The following is an 18,918-nucleotide window of genomic DNA, read 5'->3' on the forward strand; positions in this document are numbered from 1 at the left end:
ACAAGGTCGGTGTGCCGAACGCATATTTCAAAATACCAGTCCTTGCCTCACCAGCAAAACACTTGAGCCCCAAAGGGAGATTTTGAAGGGTCGGCAAAGTGGCATCTGCATCATACTGCGCACGCGGTTCTCATCATCTGCAGTCTTCACATTAGCAACTACTCAGCAGAGGCATGATGGCAAAAAAGATTTGAAACACGTACACTTATTTGAATGGAAGGGTCATGAGGAGAAATAAAAGGGGGAAAAAATTGTGGTTGGCGTGGAGCGGAAATTTATAAGGCCTTGCGCGAGTCGGTGGGGCTTGGCGGCTTCTGATGGCAGAACCAGGCTGGAGCGAGCTTTAACCGCCAATCCCGTTGGTCGCTGGTAACCAAGTACCTAGGTACCTTGGGTATTCTGGTACAGTGTATTGACCTGTTGCTGCAGATAGATGGTCGTGCTGGTTCCTTCAAAAGATTCCAGGCGTTCTGCGTCTTTTCAACACCGTGTCGTGGCTGCGGAGCAGCTTGACTTTGTGCAAAAATGTCGCAGCTACGTCGCTGTGGTGTGTTATTGCACGCAAGTTCCAATGGCGCATTACCGTCACTGTGCTTGCGCAATGTAATGGTGCGATCACACACCACCTCCCAGTCTGAGGCTCATGGATGGCGAGACAGGCAAGCTGAGCTGCTCCATGTCTGGAACAAGTGTAGGTTTCTGAGAACGATTACAAGGAAATCAAAACAAACAGAGAAAAGGATTCATGACTAAGTCGCCCGCAGTTCGCGCACCTGATTCATTGACAAGCTCCCCTTCCGACAACGTCTTGACTGGTTTTCTCGGAAAGCGACGCAACATCGGAAAACACCTGTCTTTCGCTGACCTCACGACAACATCAGGAGAAGTGATCCAACTATGCTCTCGCGCAGAGGGCGGCCCGGAAACGCATGCGGAATTCCGTCAAATTCCGGCTTTTTCGCCCGTCGTCATACGGGCGCAAGCAGCTTCCCCGACGCAGCCCACGAGTGAGACGCAGAACGAGCCAACAACCAAGCGGACCCTATATCTCCAGAGCATAAGGGCACTCAACAATGTGCCCAAAGATCTCATAGTCACTTCAGACGTACAGTTTCCTCAAACGAAACGACACCTTCAGATTCGATTCCATCCGGAGCTCCAGGCTCGTCTCAGATTCCGATCTTGGCTCAAGGGCCAACTAAACCGGGGACTGCTTGAAAAGGGCTTTACCGACGTTGACACGCCGACCCTTTTCAAATCCACCCCCGAGGGAGCCAGAGAGTTTCTGGTTCCAACAAGGCGACGCGGTACAGCGTATGCGCTGAGTCAGAGTCCTCAACAATATAAGCAAGTGCTCATGGCCAGTGGCATCACGCGGTACATGCAGTGGGCACGCTGCTATAGAGACGAGGACTTGCGGACGGACAGACAGCCTGAATTCTCCCAGGTGAGCGCTACTGAACGAATTGCATGATCAACAACTCATTTGGGTGTCTCAGCTGGATATGGAATGGGCATTTGCTGGTGCGGCTCAGGTGCAGCAGGACGTCAACGATATCATACTAAACGCGCTATCGCAACTCCAACCTTCAAAAACTTATAAAGACGTTCGTGGGGAGAGAATCCCGCTCGTTTCTAGTATTTCCCACGGCCCCATTCAGGCTGTTGAGCACCCTGCTCACACCATTACGACGCTTACCTTTGCTGACAGCATTGCTGCATACGGATCTGACAAGCCAGACTTGCGGATACCGAATAGAGTGAGTGAGCCTTTTTTTTTTTTTTTTTTTTTTTTTTTTTTTTTGCCCCTTATCTTGTTTCGGCTCCGGCTTCATGTTTCGCTTGTTAACCAAAAAAAAACTTTTCAGATACATGCAATTGAAGACCTGGAGCCGTACCGCAACTTCGTTGGCATGATCACTCATCTCCCCGATCCTCATGTCGAGGCCTTCACCTTTTCTCTGAAAGACTGTTCGCCTTCAGAAACTCGCAAATTCATCGTCAAGTTCATGGACGATTTGCCGCCAGCGTTGGCAGATAATCCCGACGGGAAGCCGCAGATTCTCATCCACGACTCGAGGCAACCCTTGTCGGGATTCGCCTCACTCGGATTCGGATACGAGAGCGTTCTCGCTAAACTGTCTGGTGGAAAGGAGGTGAAGGACGGTGACGTGGTGGTTTTCCAAGCTAGGCAGAAACCCCGAGGTCAGTATTGCTCGGGATCTACCAAGATTGGCGAAGTGAGAAGTGCGCTTTGGAAGGGGCTCGTTGAGGCAGGCCACATGGACAAACCGAGACTTGGCGATGCTGATTCTCTGCGGTTCGTATGGGTGACCGAGTTCCCCCTTTTCAAGCCGGTGCAAGAAGACGAGCCGGGCCAAGGTGGCGCAGCTGGAATATCAGCAGTCCATCATCCGTTCACGGCTCCGCTATCAGCCAAGGATCTGGAGGTCTTGTTCACGGATCCGCTGCAAGCTCGCAGCGCCGCGTACGACTTGGTGCTCAACGGAGTGGAAATCGGTGGAGGCAGTGAGCGTGTTCACGTCGCCGATGTCCAGGAGTTCATGATGCGTGACGTGCTGAAAATGACGGATCAGAGAATCAAGGACTTTTCACACTTGCTCGATGCTCTCAGGTCCGGCTGCCCCCCACATGCTGGTTTTGCTTTGGGGTTTGATCGGCTGACGGCCTTGTTGACGGACACGCCAACGGTGCGAGACGTGATTGCGTTTCCAAAGACGATGAAGGGGGAGGATCCATTTGTACAATCACCTAGCAAGGTGAGCAATGAGCAACTTGCTCCCTATGGCTTGCAACTCTGCGGAAAGTCGACGTAAACCTTGCCCTCACTTACTCATGGCTGGGGTTCCAAGAAAGAGTGGCGATGAGAGGACCGGCAACGCACGACCACTTGTACAAGTACTGTACCATAACATAGGAGGTACCTAAGGTAGGTACATAAAGGCGGGCGGGCGTCAACTCGAACGGTAATAAATAGCCTGCTAGAAAAAGCGTTTGAATCTACCCTTCATTGCGCTGCAGCTTTCAATGGGACAAATATTCTGAAGAACTTGTTTATATATACATGTTAAGCAATATGACGAGTAGGAAACAACACTTGAGCTCGGTGATGACGCTCCTGGATATACAGGCCGTCGGTAACGGTTTTCATTATGATGCTGTAATCATTCGTCTCCATCGTACGTATGGCCTGTTTTGACCCTGACCGGCTTTCGGGGGGGGGGGGGGGGAGGGGGGGGGGGCCGTAGCGCCCCAAAGAGGAGTACTGTAGCCGGTCCAGTCGGCTGCGCCTCTCAAGCTTCAAATGTTCTTTGTGGCATCGAATCGTACCCCGGAGATGGTGTTACAGTCGTCCTTTTAGTGGCACTGCTGGGTGGGTGCGTAGTGGGTCCCATTGGCCTGCGCCGTTATTGTAGGTACCTAAGGTATGTACCCTCCTAAGTGCTGGTTGTCTTTGCCTTGAAGGCCTTGCGTTAGGTACCCGGTACCTCCTACCTCCTAAGAGGTCTAGCTAGTACTCCGTACCGAGCGAGATTCAAGATTCAAGGCGTGAATATTCAGCAACAAGCCCTACCAAGTGTTGATGAATACCTACCTACGTGACAGGGTGCTGGGAATTCAGACATCACAAGTCCCGGCATCGCGACTTTGATTTCGTCGGACGAGCGCTAGGAGGAGAGGTAGGCACGTAACTACCTCCCAAGGTATCCCGTACACGAGCACTTGCTTATCAGTGTGCCTTGTGTATCCGTAACTCCCTCCGTACGGAGTGAGCAGGCAGGGGAGATGTCCAAGGCAGATCATCTCCGTAGCGAGGTTCTCAGTACTTCCCCGAGCACGCAGAAATCGCGCAATGACTGGCGTACCCGAAACCAGGCCGCGGCGCCAGCCAAGCACCGTAACGTCGTCGGCTCCACAGCTGCACGCTATTCTCGCTCCCGTACGGAGTACACCAGCTCGCCTGCATCCAATTGATCCATCCATCCATCCATCTGCCCCAGCGCTCACCCTGTCAAGAGGAAGGACCAGACTGCATGTGGTCTGGTCAGGTCAATCTCTGGTTGCTTCGCTGGGTGTCAACTGGGTCAGGTCAACTGGTCCCCCTCTCATCGAGACACCAGCTACTGACAAAGCCCTTCTTTGTTGCCGTGCTGTTTCTCCCAGCGCCACCATTGAACATTGATACCAGCTCTTCCCTCAGAGCTCAAGTCGTCTTCTGTTGGTGTTAATGGAACGCTGAACTCCAGCGCCCCCAAATCGCCCCTCTCCCACAGCCAAGGTGCTGGCTGGTCTGCTCCAGCTGTTCCCTGCTCCACCTCATCCGATCTCTCCACCTCTCCCACTCAGGCTCTTCCCTCGTCTTCCTCTTCTTCCTCTTCAACCAGCACCACCATCCACTGATTCGGCTGATTCACACGAAACGAGAAAGATTCGGGAGAGATTGCCAGTCAATCCTTCGTCTCTTTCTTTTCCCTTTCCCCTCTGCTCCTCTTTTCCTTTGCCCAGATTCGAGTTTCTTCTTCTCCCCTTCTTCTTCTTCTTCTGTCGGCTTCCTTGTCTTTCCTGCTCTCCGTCATTCGTCCTCGATACCCCCTATACTCCCTATCTTGAGCTGTCTTTTCTTTTCTTTCCCTTCCTCGACCGTTTGCTCTTGCTCTCCTATTTTTGTTCTTTCTCTCATCTCTTTGTTTCATAGACGGCCTGCCCTCCTCGTGTGATACCCGGGTTCTGATCTTTGCTGTACCCTACCCTCGCCGTTACTCGACAGCTTTTCCGCGTATGTCGCCAACAACGAGCGAGCTCGTAAACCCTACCGCTCCATCGTGGCCGTGTGTCTTTTCCTCCTCAACATGAATAAGCTGGCAAACATGCGTCATTGGTCCGAGAGGATGAGCCCCAATTTCGGAATGGGTCGTCCCAACATACAGATGAACGGCATTAACCCGCATCCCAAAAGCGCCGCACAACCCGCTGGTGCCATCAGCTCACCTCTGGCCGCTGATGCTATAATTCATTACTCGTTCAACGTTCCTTTTGCCTCCGACCTCGCCGGTCCCGATACCGAGGATATTGTCCACGCTACGACTGACGCTGTACTCCGATGGACGCACCCTGCCGATGCCCCCGACGATGTAAAAGTTCACGAGCTGCCAGTTCACGCGCAAAATCTCGCCAATCTAGGGAGGCTGTGTCGTGATTTGTCTGTTGGGCCATTGCCCATTGAAGCACATGTGACTTCATCGTTTCCCAAGAATGGCAGAGGTCAGGTCACTACAGTCTGTCTTTCGGGCTCCCCTGAGCTGGTTCACAAGAGCCGCGAGACCATATTGAACGAGATACCCATTGCCATGGTAAGCAGATCCATATCGGCACCCCTTGTAACAGTTGAGCCATGATTCCTACTTGGTAAACTGCAAAAGTAAAAGCCAGACTGGTTGGTTGCGGTGATTCTGACGATTTACAGCGCTGTACCACGATTGATATCGACGGCAAACTAGTATGCGATCTCAACGCTGGCGTTCTCAAGAAACCCGTTGTGGAAGCCTTTGACTACATCTCAACTTATTGTGGTGTGGACATCTTTCTGCTCGGCCCTAAGCTGACCCCGATGATTGATGGCATGACGGGTGACTCGGAAATGCGAATGGATAAACGATGGAGAGTGGCCATCTATGGAGATATTCTCTCTTCGGAGCATGCCAAGGCTCGCGTCTTGATCCACATTGATACTTTGGTACGGCACATCCACTCAGATTCCCGCCATGTTTGCTCCCTTGCTTCGTTTGCCGGTCAAAATACTCCACTTGATGTAGCTCAAGACGCATACTAACGCCATGCCTTTTGGTTTCCTCAATAGCTCGGACGTGCAGTTGATGCCACTCGGATCGAGCTGTCCCTTCACCAGCTTGTGTGTGGCCGCCACAGAAAGAACATCAAGCTGATAGAATCATCTACTGGAACTGCCATTTACTTCCCGCCTCTTTTCTCTCAGATGTACCGCTATTGTCCCCAGAACGCTACCCGTCGTGATCCCACCGACATCTTCATCACGGGCGAAACATCCCAGGCAATCGAGTTGGCCAAGCAGAAGTTGCACGAAACCGTATCCAGAATACGACTCTACGTCAAGGACGTGACCATTCCTGCTGCCAAAATCGACAGCATTCTTCTGGGCCGTCTGGACAAGGTTCGCAAAATTCTCGAGGCCAATGGAACTTATATCATGTTTCCACCTTTGGCCTGCCAGCGGACCACAGTACGGGTCCAGGGAGGCGAAGGGCTGCCTGTCGAGCGAACAGTTAGAGAGCTCATGTCGCTGGTAAGCAGCCTCTTTGTCCATCTTCCCCCTCCCTTTCTTGGCGCGACACTAGATGCTCACGGTTTCCCATTAGGCTGGGCAATTCTATGGTGCCGGATGGTACATTCAGCAGCCTGAAACTCGACAGGCCCCTGCTCCAGCAGACATTCGAAGCATGTTATCGGAAATTTGTGCCAACGCTGAGGCGGACTTGTCGTATGACAAGATGAGCTTTACCGTTGCAGGATCGGATGATGCTGTCAAGTGTGCGCTCACTGTAATATCTGACCACAAATTCGTCTCCCAGTCACAATATCAGATTCGCGTCAAGATCGAGCTTGCCAACGAACATAAAGAATTCGTCAGCGGCAAGAAGAATGGCAAGATAAACAAGATTATGGGCCAGAGTAAGTGGGCAATGGAGAATGTGTATAGTCAAATGTCCTGAAACTCACCCTTTCCCAGGCAATGTTCAGATCATTTTCGACGGCTTCAACGAGTACAACTTCAACATTGATGTCATGGCTGCCAGCTATGACTCAATGAGACAAGGCCTCTCGTTGGTGGAGCAAGAGATGCCCGCATCCATTTCTTTCCATGTCCCCGACCAGTATCACAAGCGCATCATCGGCATCGGTGGTCAGCACATCCAGCGGATTATGAAGAAGCATTCTGTTTTTGTCAAGTTTTCCAACGCCATGGACAGAGGTAACCCTTGACCCGACCCCTGCGAGCAGCGTCTCGGTTAGGCCGCTCACTAACGACTGCGTCAGGCGGCATGGGACGCGAGGATGATGATATCAAGGTTGACAACGTCATTTGCCGCACGCCCGCTCGCAACGCCCAGAACTTGGATGCCGTGAAGAATGAGATTCTCGAAATGGTGGACCGTGCTGTGAGTGTGCCTGCCGACGGATGCTGCGCCGCCACCCTCAGGTCTTGCTTGCATTGCCGATCTAATATCGTGTGGCAGGATTCCGAATATACCACCCAAAACGCCAGTGTGGACCGCCTTTACCACCGTGAACTTATTGCTCGTCTTCCCGAGATTGATGAGTTGGAGCAAAAGTACAACTGCAAGATCAACTTCCCCAGTACGGAAGAAGCTAGCGATGAGGTTACAGTTACCGGACCGCAATGGCAGGTTCCTCACTGCGTGGACGAGCTTTTAGGCATGGTTCCAGACAAGCATGAACTGGTTCTCGCTCGTACTCCAGAGTTGGTGCGGTTTTTGGAGTCGCCAAACTTTGCCACAGACCTCGTCATTAAACTCAAGGCCCAGTACGAGGTTGAGCTCACCGTTCACCAAAACCCTGCCGAGCTCACCGAAGACGGCTCCCCAACCATGACGTTGATCTGGGGGTTCACCCGCAACAATGCTGGTGGACTGCGTGACGCCCTTGATTTTCTTCAAGCCCAGATGGCAACCGCGACTGTGGACGTGACTATTGTCAAGGGATTGATCCCTCGACCAAAGTCGGACTCGTTCGAGGATTCGCTCCAGTACTTTGACTCCAAACTCCTTCAGCATGCGCCTGCCTCGTCCTCCACCGACTCCCCAGTCAAGACGGGATTCGGTGCCGAAGTTGCACGCGAACGAAGCAGCATCCTGGATCGCCTACGCAAGCCTGGCAGCATGACGTCCATCTCTGCGTTCCTGGATCGCAGAAAGAATAGCTCTCATTCCATGAACAGCAGCTTTTTCAAGGGCTCCAGCAACGTGTCCAAATCCTCTCTCATTTCCATCGAATCAACCCGGAGCTTCAACGCTGATCGCAATCCGTGGAACGACAGCGGAGTCAACTTGGCCGAGGACGAAAACCCTTGGGCGCCACGGCCTTTCAGCAAGCACATGGACAACAAGTTGAGCATTCCACTTTCCGGCGATGCTACGCCTCGCCACAGCGCCCGCGCGTCTGGAGACAGCGGCCGCCCTTCGACTTCTCACTCTTTGAATTCTGGATACCCCGCCCCCATCGGGCCTTTCCGTTAGATTTCCCTCTCCGACTTAGAAGTACCGCTACATGCGAATACCCCTGCTGGATATACCCTTTCGCATTAAAATAAAAAACATAAAAAAGAGAGACTAAGAACGTTACCCGACTTCTTCCCCTTGAACATCTGGCTCTACATCCATCGGGTACTTTTGTTTTTATTTCTCATTTCTTTTTTTTTTATTATGTTTTGAGTGTCATGTTTGAGCCAATTGGCTTGGGGTTTTTTTTTTTTTTGAGATACATGCCCGCCCATGTCTTATGAGATTTTGCTGATTTTCTGGTTACCTATTGGGCCAAATTTTGGTCATTCGAAACCGAAACTGATTCCCGTTTTATACCCACAAAGTTCGACCAGACATATGAACAAGGCACAAAAAAGTGAAGGAAATCTTGGTTGCAGTTACGCTTGATGGATGATGTGTTGCGTTTCTCCAGGGCTTGTCGATCGTTTTTCTGCCTCGCTTGTTATCACCTTTCCCTTCCAAGTCGCGAATCGAATCAAAACCGCATCTTTTACTGGCAATCGAGGAAGCAAGCTGGAAGCTGGGAATCATTTGACATAGAGGAGTCGCTTATTGGATGATGTTTTTTTCAGCAGGGATAGTTGCGGTTTCTCCGAGCGTTGGGCACCTGCCTGACTCGGCTCTTGGCGATTGACAAAATTCTCCGAAACGGTCGCCAAGGGTACTCTCTTCAGTCAAGCGGTATGGACAGCAATGCAGCGTTATAGATATACCCAATCAAAGAGGTTCGAAGTTTGACGTGTCTGGGACTTGCTGACGTTGTGACCACCACTTGCGACCTTGGCAATCTACTGGTCTGCCTCGGACTTGGCTGAGTCTAGCCAGCGCCAACTTCTGGTTTGGCTGCTTATTTCTGTCCCCTCCCCCCCCCTTCCCCCGTCGCCGCTCGCTGGGTTTTTTTCCTCCCCTTTCCTCGCGTTCGCGTGCCTTGAACCGTCCCCCCTTCCCCGCCCCCGGGATGCATCGCCCCGGCCCGACCGAGAGAGCTGTAGTCCCCCCCCGCGCTGTGCAGCCTGTCATGCGTGCTGTCGTTTTCCGACCCCGACGGACGGACTTTGCTGGGATGTATGGCGCGCCTCTTGGCCGCCAAGGCCTCTCGTCCCGCGTGCATGGCTTCGTCGTGTTTAGCAAATGTCAGCTTTTGTGGGGGAGGTGGGGGGAGGGGGGGGGGTTAAGTCCCGTCACGAGGCAAAGGTACCGACGTCTGCCATTTGGCTTTGGGGGCCGTGAGGCCTGGTCGCGACGCCTACGATGTGGTTTCGTGTACATTTACTCCGCAAGTTGGAGCGGAGCTGTCACATGTCACACATGTGACGGCACGTGACAGTGGAGGATTAGTCACGCGTACGATACATAGCTTTGCTTTCAGACAGACCATAGCTTAGAAGAACCAAGCCTTTTGCATCCACTCATTTGACCCTGATCGTGACAGGAGCGTGTACGAGTGAGAGAGAGAATGCGAGGGATAAAGATGCAGGTTGGCCTGAGGCAGGGATTTCATCGACATGTCGCCGGGAAGGCTATTCGGTGCGACATGTGTAAGCCTCGCCAGATCGATTGAATGTAGCCCTGGAAATGGGGAATAGAAGCCCCATCAACACCAGCAAGGTGCAAGTGTATGTATACACACTCTACATGCTAGACAATGCCGCGTGAGCCAGGGAAAATGGGGAAATGGAATGGCCATGACAAAATGCAAAAAAATGCCCAAGAGCAAAACCCATCTAAGCCATCACCGGCCCAACTTCCACACGCTCTCTGCTTTGCCTTGCGTCCGTCGCGCTCGACAGCTTCTCCCTCCTCCGCTGCTCAGCCTCGATTCTGGCAAACTGGCCACGAGCGCCGTGCTTCAGCTTGGTGATCATGTCGGCGGCCTTTCCCTTGGTCAGATCCGTTGCTTTGAGGGGGTTCGCCTTGCCGCGGAGTTTGTTGACAAAGTCGAGCTGTCCCTGGGTCGGCGGCAGCCGTCTCCAGGGCTGGTTGCGGTGGATAAAGGTGTGTGGGAAGGCGTTGGCAGCATACGTGTCGGCCCCGTGGACGGCGTCGCCAAAGGTAGCCGCCGTCAGAATCTCCCGCGGCGCCGCAAACGGCGACTTGGCCACCCCGGGGGGAAGCGCGCGAATCTCGACGGCCCTGTAGGTCGGGGACGAGGCCGTCGCGTCGCCTTGGATGCGCTCGATCCGGATATACGAGCCGCTCGGTGCGGAGAGGACGAACTTTCCGGGCCCGACTTGCACCCAGGCGTATTGGCTGATGGCCCGAATGTGCTTCTCCCCAGATGTGTCGGCAATCAAATCCAGGACGGAGGAATAGTCGGTGAAGGTGACAGCCTCGGCGGGGCTCATGGGCGAACCCGCCGCCCCGGTAGCGCTCGCCTCTTGTTGGCTGCTCTGTTCCGCGCTTCGGCGCTCCTGCATCCCTCTCATGTCTGTCACGGAGGCCTTGTCCACGAGCTCGTTGGGGTCGAGGCCGAACAGCGTCGGCGTGGTCACGATTCCCGTCTCCAGGCTGGAAACCAGGTCGATAATGTGGCAGTTCTCCTTGCCTGGGTGCAGGCGCATGCCCCGGCCAATCATCTGCACCAGCAGATTGCGCGACCGGGTCGGCCTTGCCAGGACTATGCAGTCAATGTTGGGTATGTCTGTCCCTTCGGTGAAGACACCGCAGTTGACCAAGACGGGAAACTGGCCGCTCTTGAACGCTTCCAATATCTCGCTCCGCTCCACTTTGGGAGTCTCGCCCGTGACGAATCTCGCATCGTATCCGTACTCTCGAAATTTGCGGGTGAGACCAGACACATGTGCCAGGTCCACGCAAAAGACGAGCGTGCTCTTCCTGTCCGAGGCTTTGGCCATCCAGCTTTTGACAGTAATGTCGTTGACTTCGTCCGTGTTGACCACCTTGGAAAGCTCTCCGGTTTGGAAGTCACCAAAGGCACCACTCTTCACCTTGGACAAGTTTGCCGACGATTCGACCGTGGTGAATATCACATCGGACAGCCACTTGTCGGTAATCATGTCGACGTAATCTCTGTGGTAGACAATCTCGTCGATGGCTGCCCCAAGCTTCACGCCGTCGAATCTAGAAAAAGTAGCAGACACACCGATCAAAGTGGGTGAGTCTTGCTGCTTCTGGTCCAATCCGAAATGCTTCAAGGTTTTGAGGTATCCGGGCGCAACAACATGATGGGCTTCATCCACCAGGACCAACTTGAAGTCAGACGGCAGGAACTTTTCCAGTCTGTCCCTGGACGTTATGCTCTGCACGCTAGCAACGGTGATGTCCGCTCCTCCGGATGCATGGATCGAGCCCATCTCAATCTCGATCGTCTTTGACGGATATGCCAAGTGGCAATGGCGGGAAGCTTGCTCGACGAGCTCGCGGCGATGAGCTAGGATGAGAGTACGGTCGCCGCCGTTGGGACGTGCACGTATCTTGTCAATCAGCTGAGTGAAGATCACCTAGGAGGTAGGCAGGCAGGATGAGTATCTTTCCACACGGACAGGTAGGTTAGGTAGCTCCATCGTCGAGGACGGCAATCGAAACTTACCGTCTTGCCGCTGCCGGTGGCCAGAGAGATGCCCAGCCGTTTATGCCCCTGTTTCAACGACAAGAGTACTGATCTTATACAGTCCTCCTGGTAGTCGCGGAGTTTAGGCTTGGCACTGAGTGCGATGGCAGCTCTTGGGATTCCACATGGTGTGGCCTTCCAAGCAGGCTGTACTGTCTTCACCGATGGGCGGAAGACGCATTTTGCAACGCTGTGTAGCATTGTACATTATGATGCGGTCATCGGATTGCTGTTGAGGGCTCGACAGTGTTGTGACCTCATGTCTTCTTCCCTCAAGAAAAGCCTGAAGCCATGGTCTGCATAGGAGCGACAATTTCATGGGTTCTTCAACCCCGGATCCACTTTTCCTTTATTATGTCAGCACGATCCTTCTACTTTGACCTTTGTTTCAAAAACCGAATTTTTGAGCTGAGCAGCAACATCTTGGAACAAATTTCTAGGGCTGCTTTTCGAGCACTGAGGCCAGAAGAGACCCTTAGAATGTAAGCTTTTTTGTTTTTGTCTTTGTTTTTGTTTTTGTTTTTTGTTTTTTTCTTGTTTTTTTTTTTTTTTGGGGGGGGGGGGGGGGGGCAATGTCAAATCTGATCTCGGTCAGCAGACATCCTCTGACCTTGGGAAACATGGAATCCGCCCCTGGTTTTGCCGCCTATGAGGAAAATGCCTCTCCTCCCGGATCAATAGCCGAAGATGCAGAGTTGCGAATGAACCAAAGGCATCACTCCAATGACTTCTGCTCTCCAGACGAAGACAGCTGTTACGAAACAGATGATACATGGGACGATACCCAGTCTGAGGGTGATTCGCCCGAGATTCGAGACCTTGGCAGTCGTTCCCCTATGAAGCGACCAAGCGAAGAAACGATCGAAACCCCGCCGTTCAAGCGGCAAAAGGACATGCTGAACAGGGAGTACCTTGAGCTTCTCAACCTCGACATAGACGAAGCAGCCTATCGTGCCTGTTCAGGCGACGGATTCGACTTGCCAACGGCCCAGATTGGCCTCACAGTATGGTCGGCCCTAGAGAAGAAGCAGTTTTTCGAAGCTTTATCTCGCCTAGGTAGACATGATCTATCTGAAATCGCGGCCAGAATTGGCACCAAAAGCCAGGCAGAAGTACGGCATTACCTAAGTTTGTTGGAAGAAGCCAGGGACAGCAGGAATACCATAGTTCGTCGCTCGTTTCTGGAGCTTGGCGAATATCCTGCCGCCGTTGAACTAAGCCAGCAGTGTTGCCACGCTCTGGAAGACGCTGCTGATGCACTGTCTGTTCGCCACCAGCAAATGGATGAACTACGGGAGATGCGTAAATGGGGCGACAGTTGGGAGATTACGCCATCCGTAGCTCAGATGTTAGAACAACGCGCTGGAGAGTCTGCCTCGGAAACACCCATGCCATTTGCGCATCTGTTCCACCTGTCTAACTGGTTGCAACTGTCTGAACAAGTGTTTATGAACTCTTCTGTACCAGGGAGCAACTGGAATTACATTGACGAGAGGCATCCGTCAATATGGGCTACGGCACTTGATGACTTCCATTCCCTAGCTGTTTCTGTCACTCGCAGGCTTGTTCAGACAACGCTGTTCATAGGCATGTCGAGGATTCGGGCCAAAAGAAAAGCTGTCCGTTGTACAAAAAACGTGGTCAGGAAGGACGACGTAAAAGCCGCCGTCGTGTCTCTCGGAATGCCCTTGCATTCTCATGAGAGATGGAGAACGAGCGCCAGGAGGCTCCGACTTGATGTGTATGAAGAACCGCCAGTCTCAGACGTCGAAAGCACGGACGAAGAACCAATGACTTACGAAGAAGTCGAGCAAGCGCTGTTACAGAGACACGGTTCAGCTGGAAAAGTTTTGATTCCGGATGATATCGAACTCATGACGCGGTCACACGACGACAGCGACTATGGCAGCGACAGCGGCGGTGACGATGAGGACAATGAAACCGACTGTGACCTGGACGACGCTGCCGACATGGGCTTCGATTCTGAAGCTAGAGGGCAGGAAGAAGAGACCGACGAGGAGGAATGCCGCATCAACCAGGACGTCAACGAAGTCCTGCATTACTCATCAGTCAACATTCGAGACTCGAGAAGCGCAAAACAAGCCCTGCGGCTTCAAGTCATCAAGGAAAGACATCAGGAAAAGCAGGCGGAAGAACATGACAAGTACGCCAGCTTTCAAATCGAAGCCGAGATGTGGAGAATCCTGCACAAGAAACCGCCCACGGAACTTCCAAAGATGCGTGACCCGGGGAGGATGTGTAGGGCAAATTTAGAAGTCGAAAGTGTATATCCGCAAGGCAACAATTGGGCCAGCAGCTTGGACTACCATGAGGAATGGGAAAACATTGCATGTTGACGGGAAAACGAACCCGTCCGAGGTGGTGGAAGATTCCGAGACGGGGTATCTGTATAATTCCTACATAGGTCAATACACAAGAAGCTCGGCGTCCATTCAACGCCGTGATCGGGTTCGCCGTGGGGGCGGCTTTGGAGCCGTGCTTTTCCTAGTTGCTGCTCTCGTCGTCCTTGACGCAGGGGTGCCGCCGTCCTCGGTGCTGTCTTCTTCCTGATCCTCTCCGGGGCCACTATCATCTCCGTCGTCTCCAGCATCCTCTTCCTCTGTGGTTTCGGCTTTGTGATTTTTTTCGGTCTTTTCCGCTCTGTCGCTTCTGTCGGCTCTCTCGGTCCTGGCATGGCGGTAGCTTACACCCCTCCTGCGGCCCCTGGATCCTCTCTTTGGCCTGGCTGCCGGTGACGGCGCGTCTGTCCCGTATTCTGTGTCCTCGGTGTCTGTAATTCTGGCCATGGCCGCAATGTCGGATCGTTTTCTTCTCCTTGGCTGTGAAGGTGCGGGTGACAAGTCCAGCTCCGGAGGGGAGGTAGGTGCTTCGCTCGACTCGGCCACTGCTCGTTGCATCATGGACTCGAGAAAACAGGAACGGGGTAGGGAAAACTCGATGTACTTGTCGCTGGTTTCGTCGTCGTCAAAGTACTCGCGCTCGTCGATGAGGTCCAAGTTGTAGAATGTCCGCAGCTTGCCCCAGATATTGGGGATTCTCGTGTGCTGATAAATATCCGGATCGAAGCCATGATTCCGTAAATGTTCTGATATAGCAATCATCCTGAAATGTTTATGCATGCCTGAGCCATACTTGTCAGCTAGGTCCACGTTTGGCCGGAACAGCCGGCTTTGAGACTTGGGAGGTAGCTGATGTAGACAGATGTGAGACGTACCAGCAGGCTTCCAACGAATGACACCCTTGAAAAGCGATGCAATCTGGTCGTCCGTCCACATGTCGTTGAAGCTGGGTTGGCCTTGTTTGCTCGGTGCTGATGGCGCCGCAGTTTCGCTCGCAGCAGCTGTGTCCATGTCCATGGCGTCGTCGCCACGGCGTGCGCTGGATGCTGAGGCTGCCAGGCTAGAGCCGCGTGCTCGCTTTCTGGGAGGCATTGTAACTCGTGGGGTGAGTCCCGCCAGCCCACTGGCGACAAATAAAAACTGTGTGAGACGGTGGAGAGAGTGATGGTACCGTTGACAGGCAAAGCAAGCCTGTATGACGGAGAGAGGCTGTGAGCGCGATTGAACGTGTTGTTCACGAGGTGGTGTGTATGTATGTACATGGAGGTCTGGTGCCTTGTAAGCCCGTTTTAGCACTGAAGCTTCGCGTTTAGCGTTTAGCGCGGGGCGGGGCGGGGCGGGGCTGTGTTTGAACCAGACACCACCAAGTCGGCGCGTCACCACATTCATTGACCAAGCTTTTCCCGATATTGCTGACTTGCTTCTTTCTTTCGAGTTCAGTTCGGATTATTATGACCTCGCGCTGCTGCTCACCATGAAGCCATGATCAGGGAAACAGCTGAAACAGACGTCTTTGCCATTCCCGACTTCTGGAAGACATCCAGATGCCTGGATCAACAAGCGACGATACCAACCTGTTGTTTTGGACCAACATCGGATGGTAAGCAAGACTGAACCAACCCTTGCACTTCTTAGTTGATGTTGATTCATCCCTGCACCAGAGCCGGGCCAGGACGAACCCAAGTTGCTACCTCTGCAACCATTAAACCGCGATAGGGAAGGCTTCTTTCGTATACCTGAATCAGCGTCTGCTGAACCTGACGACCCAAAAAATGCAGAGGAACTGGACCAGGCCTGCTCTACAGATGGACTTGAAGGCGAAGTTGAGTCCGAGATCGATGTCTGGATGGACTCTGCGAGCCCCAGCCTTGGGTTGGCGACGTTCAGAACCTGGCAGGCGTTCTACAACGGGTCGCCAGTGCCGTGTAGGCCATCGTTCTTGAGCGAAGCCGGATCGGGAGCTTATGACGCGCTGCTTCACTGGCCGACAGATCCTCTGGATCTTCAAAACATCGACACGCCGGTTGTTGAGACTAGACCCTATTTTTCGTCACTGTTGGCATTGAGCCTTGGGCGGGAATCCGTCTTCTTCTCGAAGGAGCCGGAGAAAGGGACGTTTAAGAGAACAATATCGACATGCCGAGTCCCTGGGTACACATGGCAGGTTCTTCAGGGAGTAGAGGCTCTGGCAATGGAGTGTGGCTCCACATACTCGGCCCTCGGAGCGTTTTCACAGTCGTTGTATGCCTCAACAAGTCGCTGCGCAGTAGCCCTCGCTAGTTCCATCCAAAGAATATTGGAGGCTGTTGAGTATCGCGTCATTGTGGATGGGTGCCGACCGCAATCATTGCTGCAACTCCAGTCATGCGTCCAACAGGCCTCGGCAGTTCTTCAACCTCTACGAGACCTCCAGGCCCGAACGCCCCGGAACTCTTCTGACCAAGAAATTCTGTCAGTTGTTTTCCAGGAAGCTGCAACGCGCGAATGGAGCGACAAGTCTATTCAGGATATTCTATACGAGATGCTACGACGTGTATCTAACCCCTGGATTGAGTCTGTCGAAGAGTGGCTGGGGATCCGGCCCGAGGTGGGCATGCCTTTTACCAAAGCAAGCCTTGGAGCAGTGAAGGGATTTGTCAAGGTAGACGTCGAGGTGCTGACAGACGACTTGGGACGAAGATGCGAAGACGTGGATTTCCGGCTCGACGCCGATAAAGTACCGCAGTTCTTACCCATGGACATTGCTCGGTCAATCTTTGAAACCGGCAGGAACCTCCGATTCATAGCAGAGTTTCATCCCCAACATCCCCTGTCCCAGCCAGAGTTGATCATGGCTCAAAGACCCCCCAAAGCCGGGTGGGTGTTTGATTGGGCGTCAGTATCCCATCTGGAGAGGCACATCCAACAATATCAGAGCAACTTGCTGCAGAAGATGCAGCAGAGCCGGTTAGACTCTTCAAACAATTTTTGCCAATCTGGGGATCCCCAAGTGGGACAAACAACCGGGTTCGCGTTGGAACTTTTCGGGTTGGACGAGGAAGTACTGGAACAACGATTGCTCGAATCAATGACTCGACTAAATCAGCCTTTGAAAGAGAGATGCAATACCGATTCACTCGGCCGGCTTGTCAGGGAAAGCTCTTCTAGAGATGAAGACGGTGACTTGGGGGTCGCGGACGATAAACCACATTGGTCCCTGGTGCCTATCCTGTCATTTGGTGGCATAGTGTCGGCGCAAGCACGCATTGTCAATCGGGAAAGCCTGCGTCTGCTTTTCGCGGCGCATGGCATCCAGCAGCATTTGAGATTGCAGCGGGACTTCCAGTTGCTAGGGAATGGCTTGTTTTGCAGCCGACTGTCCCAGGCCTTGTTCGACACGGATCTTGAAACTGCCGAAAGACGTGCTGGCGTAGCACTTCAAGGAGGCGTCATGGGCCTTCGTCTGGGAGGGCGGGCAACATGGCCGCCAGCCAGCTCTGAACTTCGCCTCGCGCTCATGGGGGTCCTCAGCGAATCTTACGAGGGAGACGGCAGATTGGAGATGCCAAAGACACGGGGCTCATGGGGCTACGAGGTTCCCAGCGCTGCTCCTTTGCCGGGGAACCTGAGCTTTGCCGTGCGCGACATGTCGGAAGAAGAAATCGACAAATGTATGGATCCCGATGCGTTGGAAGCTCTGGATTTCCTCAGGCTTTCGTACACAACCCCTCCGGAACTGGCATGCATCATCACACCGGTGCATCTGATGCATTACGATCGCATCTTCAAGTTTCTTTTGCGAATTCTGCGCATGGTCTACACGGTGAACCAGTCATATCGAGACATCAACTCTCGCCACCGGACTTCATGGTTTGGGGAGAACGCAGCCCTCAGGTTCGTCCGAGAGTCGCAGCATTTCGTGAGCAGCGTCGCATCCTACTTTCTGGACAGCGGCGTCGCCATTGCGTGGCAGGCGTTTGAGCAAAGGCTCGATAAAATGCGGGTTGAGCTCGACGACGCGGACGCGTGCGTGCCGAAGGCCGTCTACAGGCCGAGTCAAGTTCGGGACATGCACTCACGGGTACTCGAGAGGATAATGCACGCCCTCTTCCTGCGGAAACGCCAACAGCCAGTGATTCGACTCTTGGAGGAAATATTCGCCATGGTCCTGTCGTATGCGAAGCGTTTAAGACTGCAGGCCCTGGGGATGGCGAATGAAGAGGCAGGTGATGACGCAGAAACCGCTGCGTTGTATGCACAGTTCAAAAGAAAGCTGCAAATATTCATCACCGTGTGTCGAGGATTGTCGGAAAAGGGGAGGGCGGGCAACCAAACATTAGCTGAGGGCACAATATCGGACGAGGCCGGCATCGGGGACGACGGCTTGATTGCGCAGCTGTTGACAAAGCTGGACATGGGCGATTATTACTGTAGGCATTGAGCTCGATCGAGTCTTGATGGCGTGGTGTATGGGATGGTGAGGACTCGGGACTGAAGGGCAGTCGGTGAGTTTTGTTCATCGCTGGTGCCCGCCCCGTAATAGCTTAGCCGTTATGGAACTAAGTCTTGATGATGCAGCTGCATGTATGTACAAACATCCTATGTACCTGGTAGGTGCAGGTGTCTGTAGTTGCCCCACCATGACGGGTTCAAGCCGGGTAGGCTGTGG

The 18,918-nt window shown here is 53.2% G+C and overlaps 6 protein-coding genes across 6 annotated transcripts; 4 read left to right on the forward strand and 2 right to left on the reverse strand.

Annotated features, from left to right (window-relative positions):
• Positions 1-525: 525 nt before the first annotated feature.
• UV8b_01175 (uncharacterized protein) lies at positions 526-2,837 on the forward strand (the record flags this gene model as incomplete). The annotated part of the gene is made up of 4 exons (XM_043138673.1): positions 526-691; positions 765-1,447; positions 1,500-1,760; positions 1,869-2,837. 4 exons carry the CDS (start codon positions 526-528, stop codon positions 2,835-2,837), a joined length of 2,079 nt encoding a protein of 692 aa, XP_042994607.1.
• Positions 2,838-4,871: 2,034 nt separating this feature from the next.
• UV8b_01176 (uncharacterized protein) lies at positions 4,872-8,312 on the forward strand (the record flags this gene model as incomplete). Its single annotated transcript, XM_043138674.1, has 7 exons — positions 4,872-5,372; positions 5,486-5,755; positions 5,879-6,340; positions 6,414-6,726; positions 6,785-7,027; positions 7,093-7,214; positions 7,293-8,312. 7 exons carry the CDS (start codon positions 4,872-4,874, stop codon positions 8,310-8,312), a joined length of 2,931 nt encoding a protein of 976 aa, XP_042994608.1.
• A 1,751-nt stretch (positions 8,313-10,063) lies between these two features.
• UV8b_01177 (uncharacterized protein) lies at positions 10,064-12,111 on the reverse strand (the record flags this gene model as incomplete). Its single annotated transcript, XM_043138675.1, has 2 exons — positions 10,064-11,800; positions 11,890-12,111. The coding sequence occupies 2 exons, from the start codon at positions 12,109-12,111 to the stop codon at positions 10,064-10,066; spliced, it is 1,959 nt and encodes a 652-aa protein (XP_042994609.1).
• A 371-nt stretch (positions 12,112-12,482) lies between these two features.
• UV8b_01178 (uncharacterized protein) lies at positions 12,483-14,267 on the forward strand (the record flags this gene model as incomplete). Its single annotated transcript, XM_043138676.1, has 1 exon — positions 12,483-14,267. One exon carries the CDS (start codon positions 12,483-12,485, stop codon positions 14,265-14,267), a length of 1,785 nt encoding a protein of 594 aa, XP_042994610.1.
• Positions 14,268-14,363: 96 nt separating this feature from the next.
• On the reverse strand, positions 14,364-15,362 carry UV8b_01179 (uncharacterized protein; the record flags this gene model as incomplete). Its single annotated transcript, XM_043138677.1, has 2 exons — positions 14,364-15,052; positions 15,146-15,362. 2 exons carry the CDS (start codon positions 15,360-15,362, stop codon positions 14,364-14,366), a joined length of 906 nt encoding a protein of 301 aa, XP_042994611.1.
• A 390-nt stretch (positions 15,363-15,752) lies between these two features.
• UV8b_01180 (uncharacterized protein) lies at positions 15,753-18,690 on the forward strand (the record flags this gene model as incomplete). Its single annotated transcript, XM_043138678.1, has 2 exons — positions 15,753-15,870; positions 15,932-18,690. The coding sequence occupies 2 exons, from the start codon at positions 15,753-15,755 to the stop codon at positions 18,688-18,690; spliced, it is 2,877 nt and encodes a 958-aa protein (XP_042994612.1).
• Positions 18,691-18,918: the final 228 nt, after the last annotated feature.

The sequence above is a fragment of the Ustilaginoidea virens genome, chromosome 1 (assembly GCF_000687475.1).
Source record: "Ustilaginoidea virens chromosome 1, complete sequence".
NCBI lineage: Eukaryota > Fungi > Ascomycota > Sordariomycetes > Hypocreales > Clavicipitaceae > Ustilaginoidea > Ustilaginoidea virens.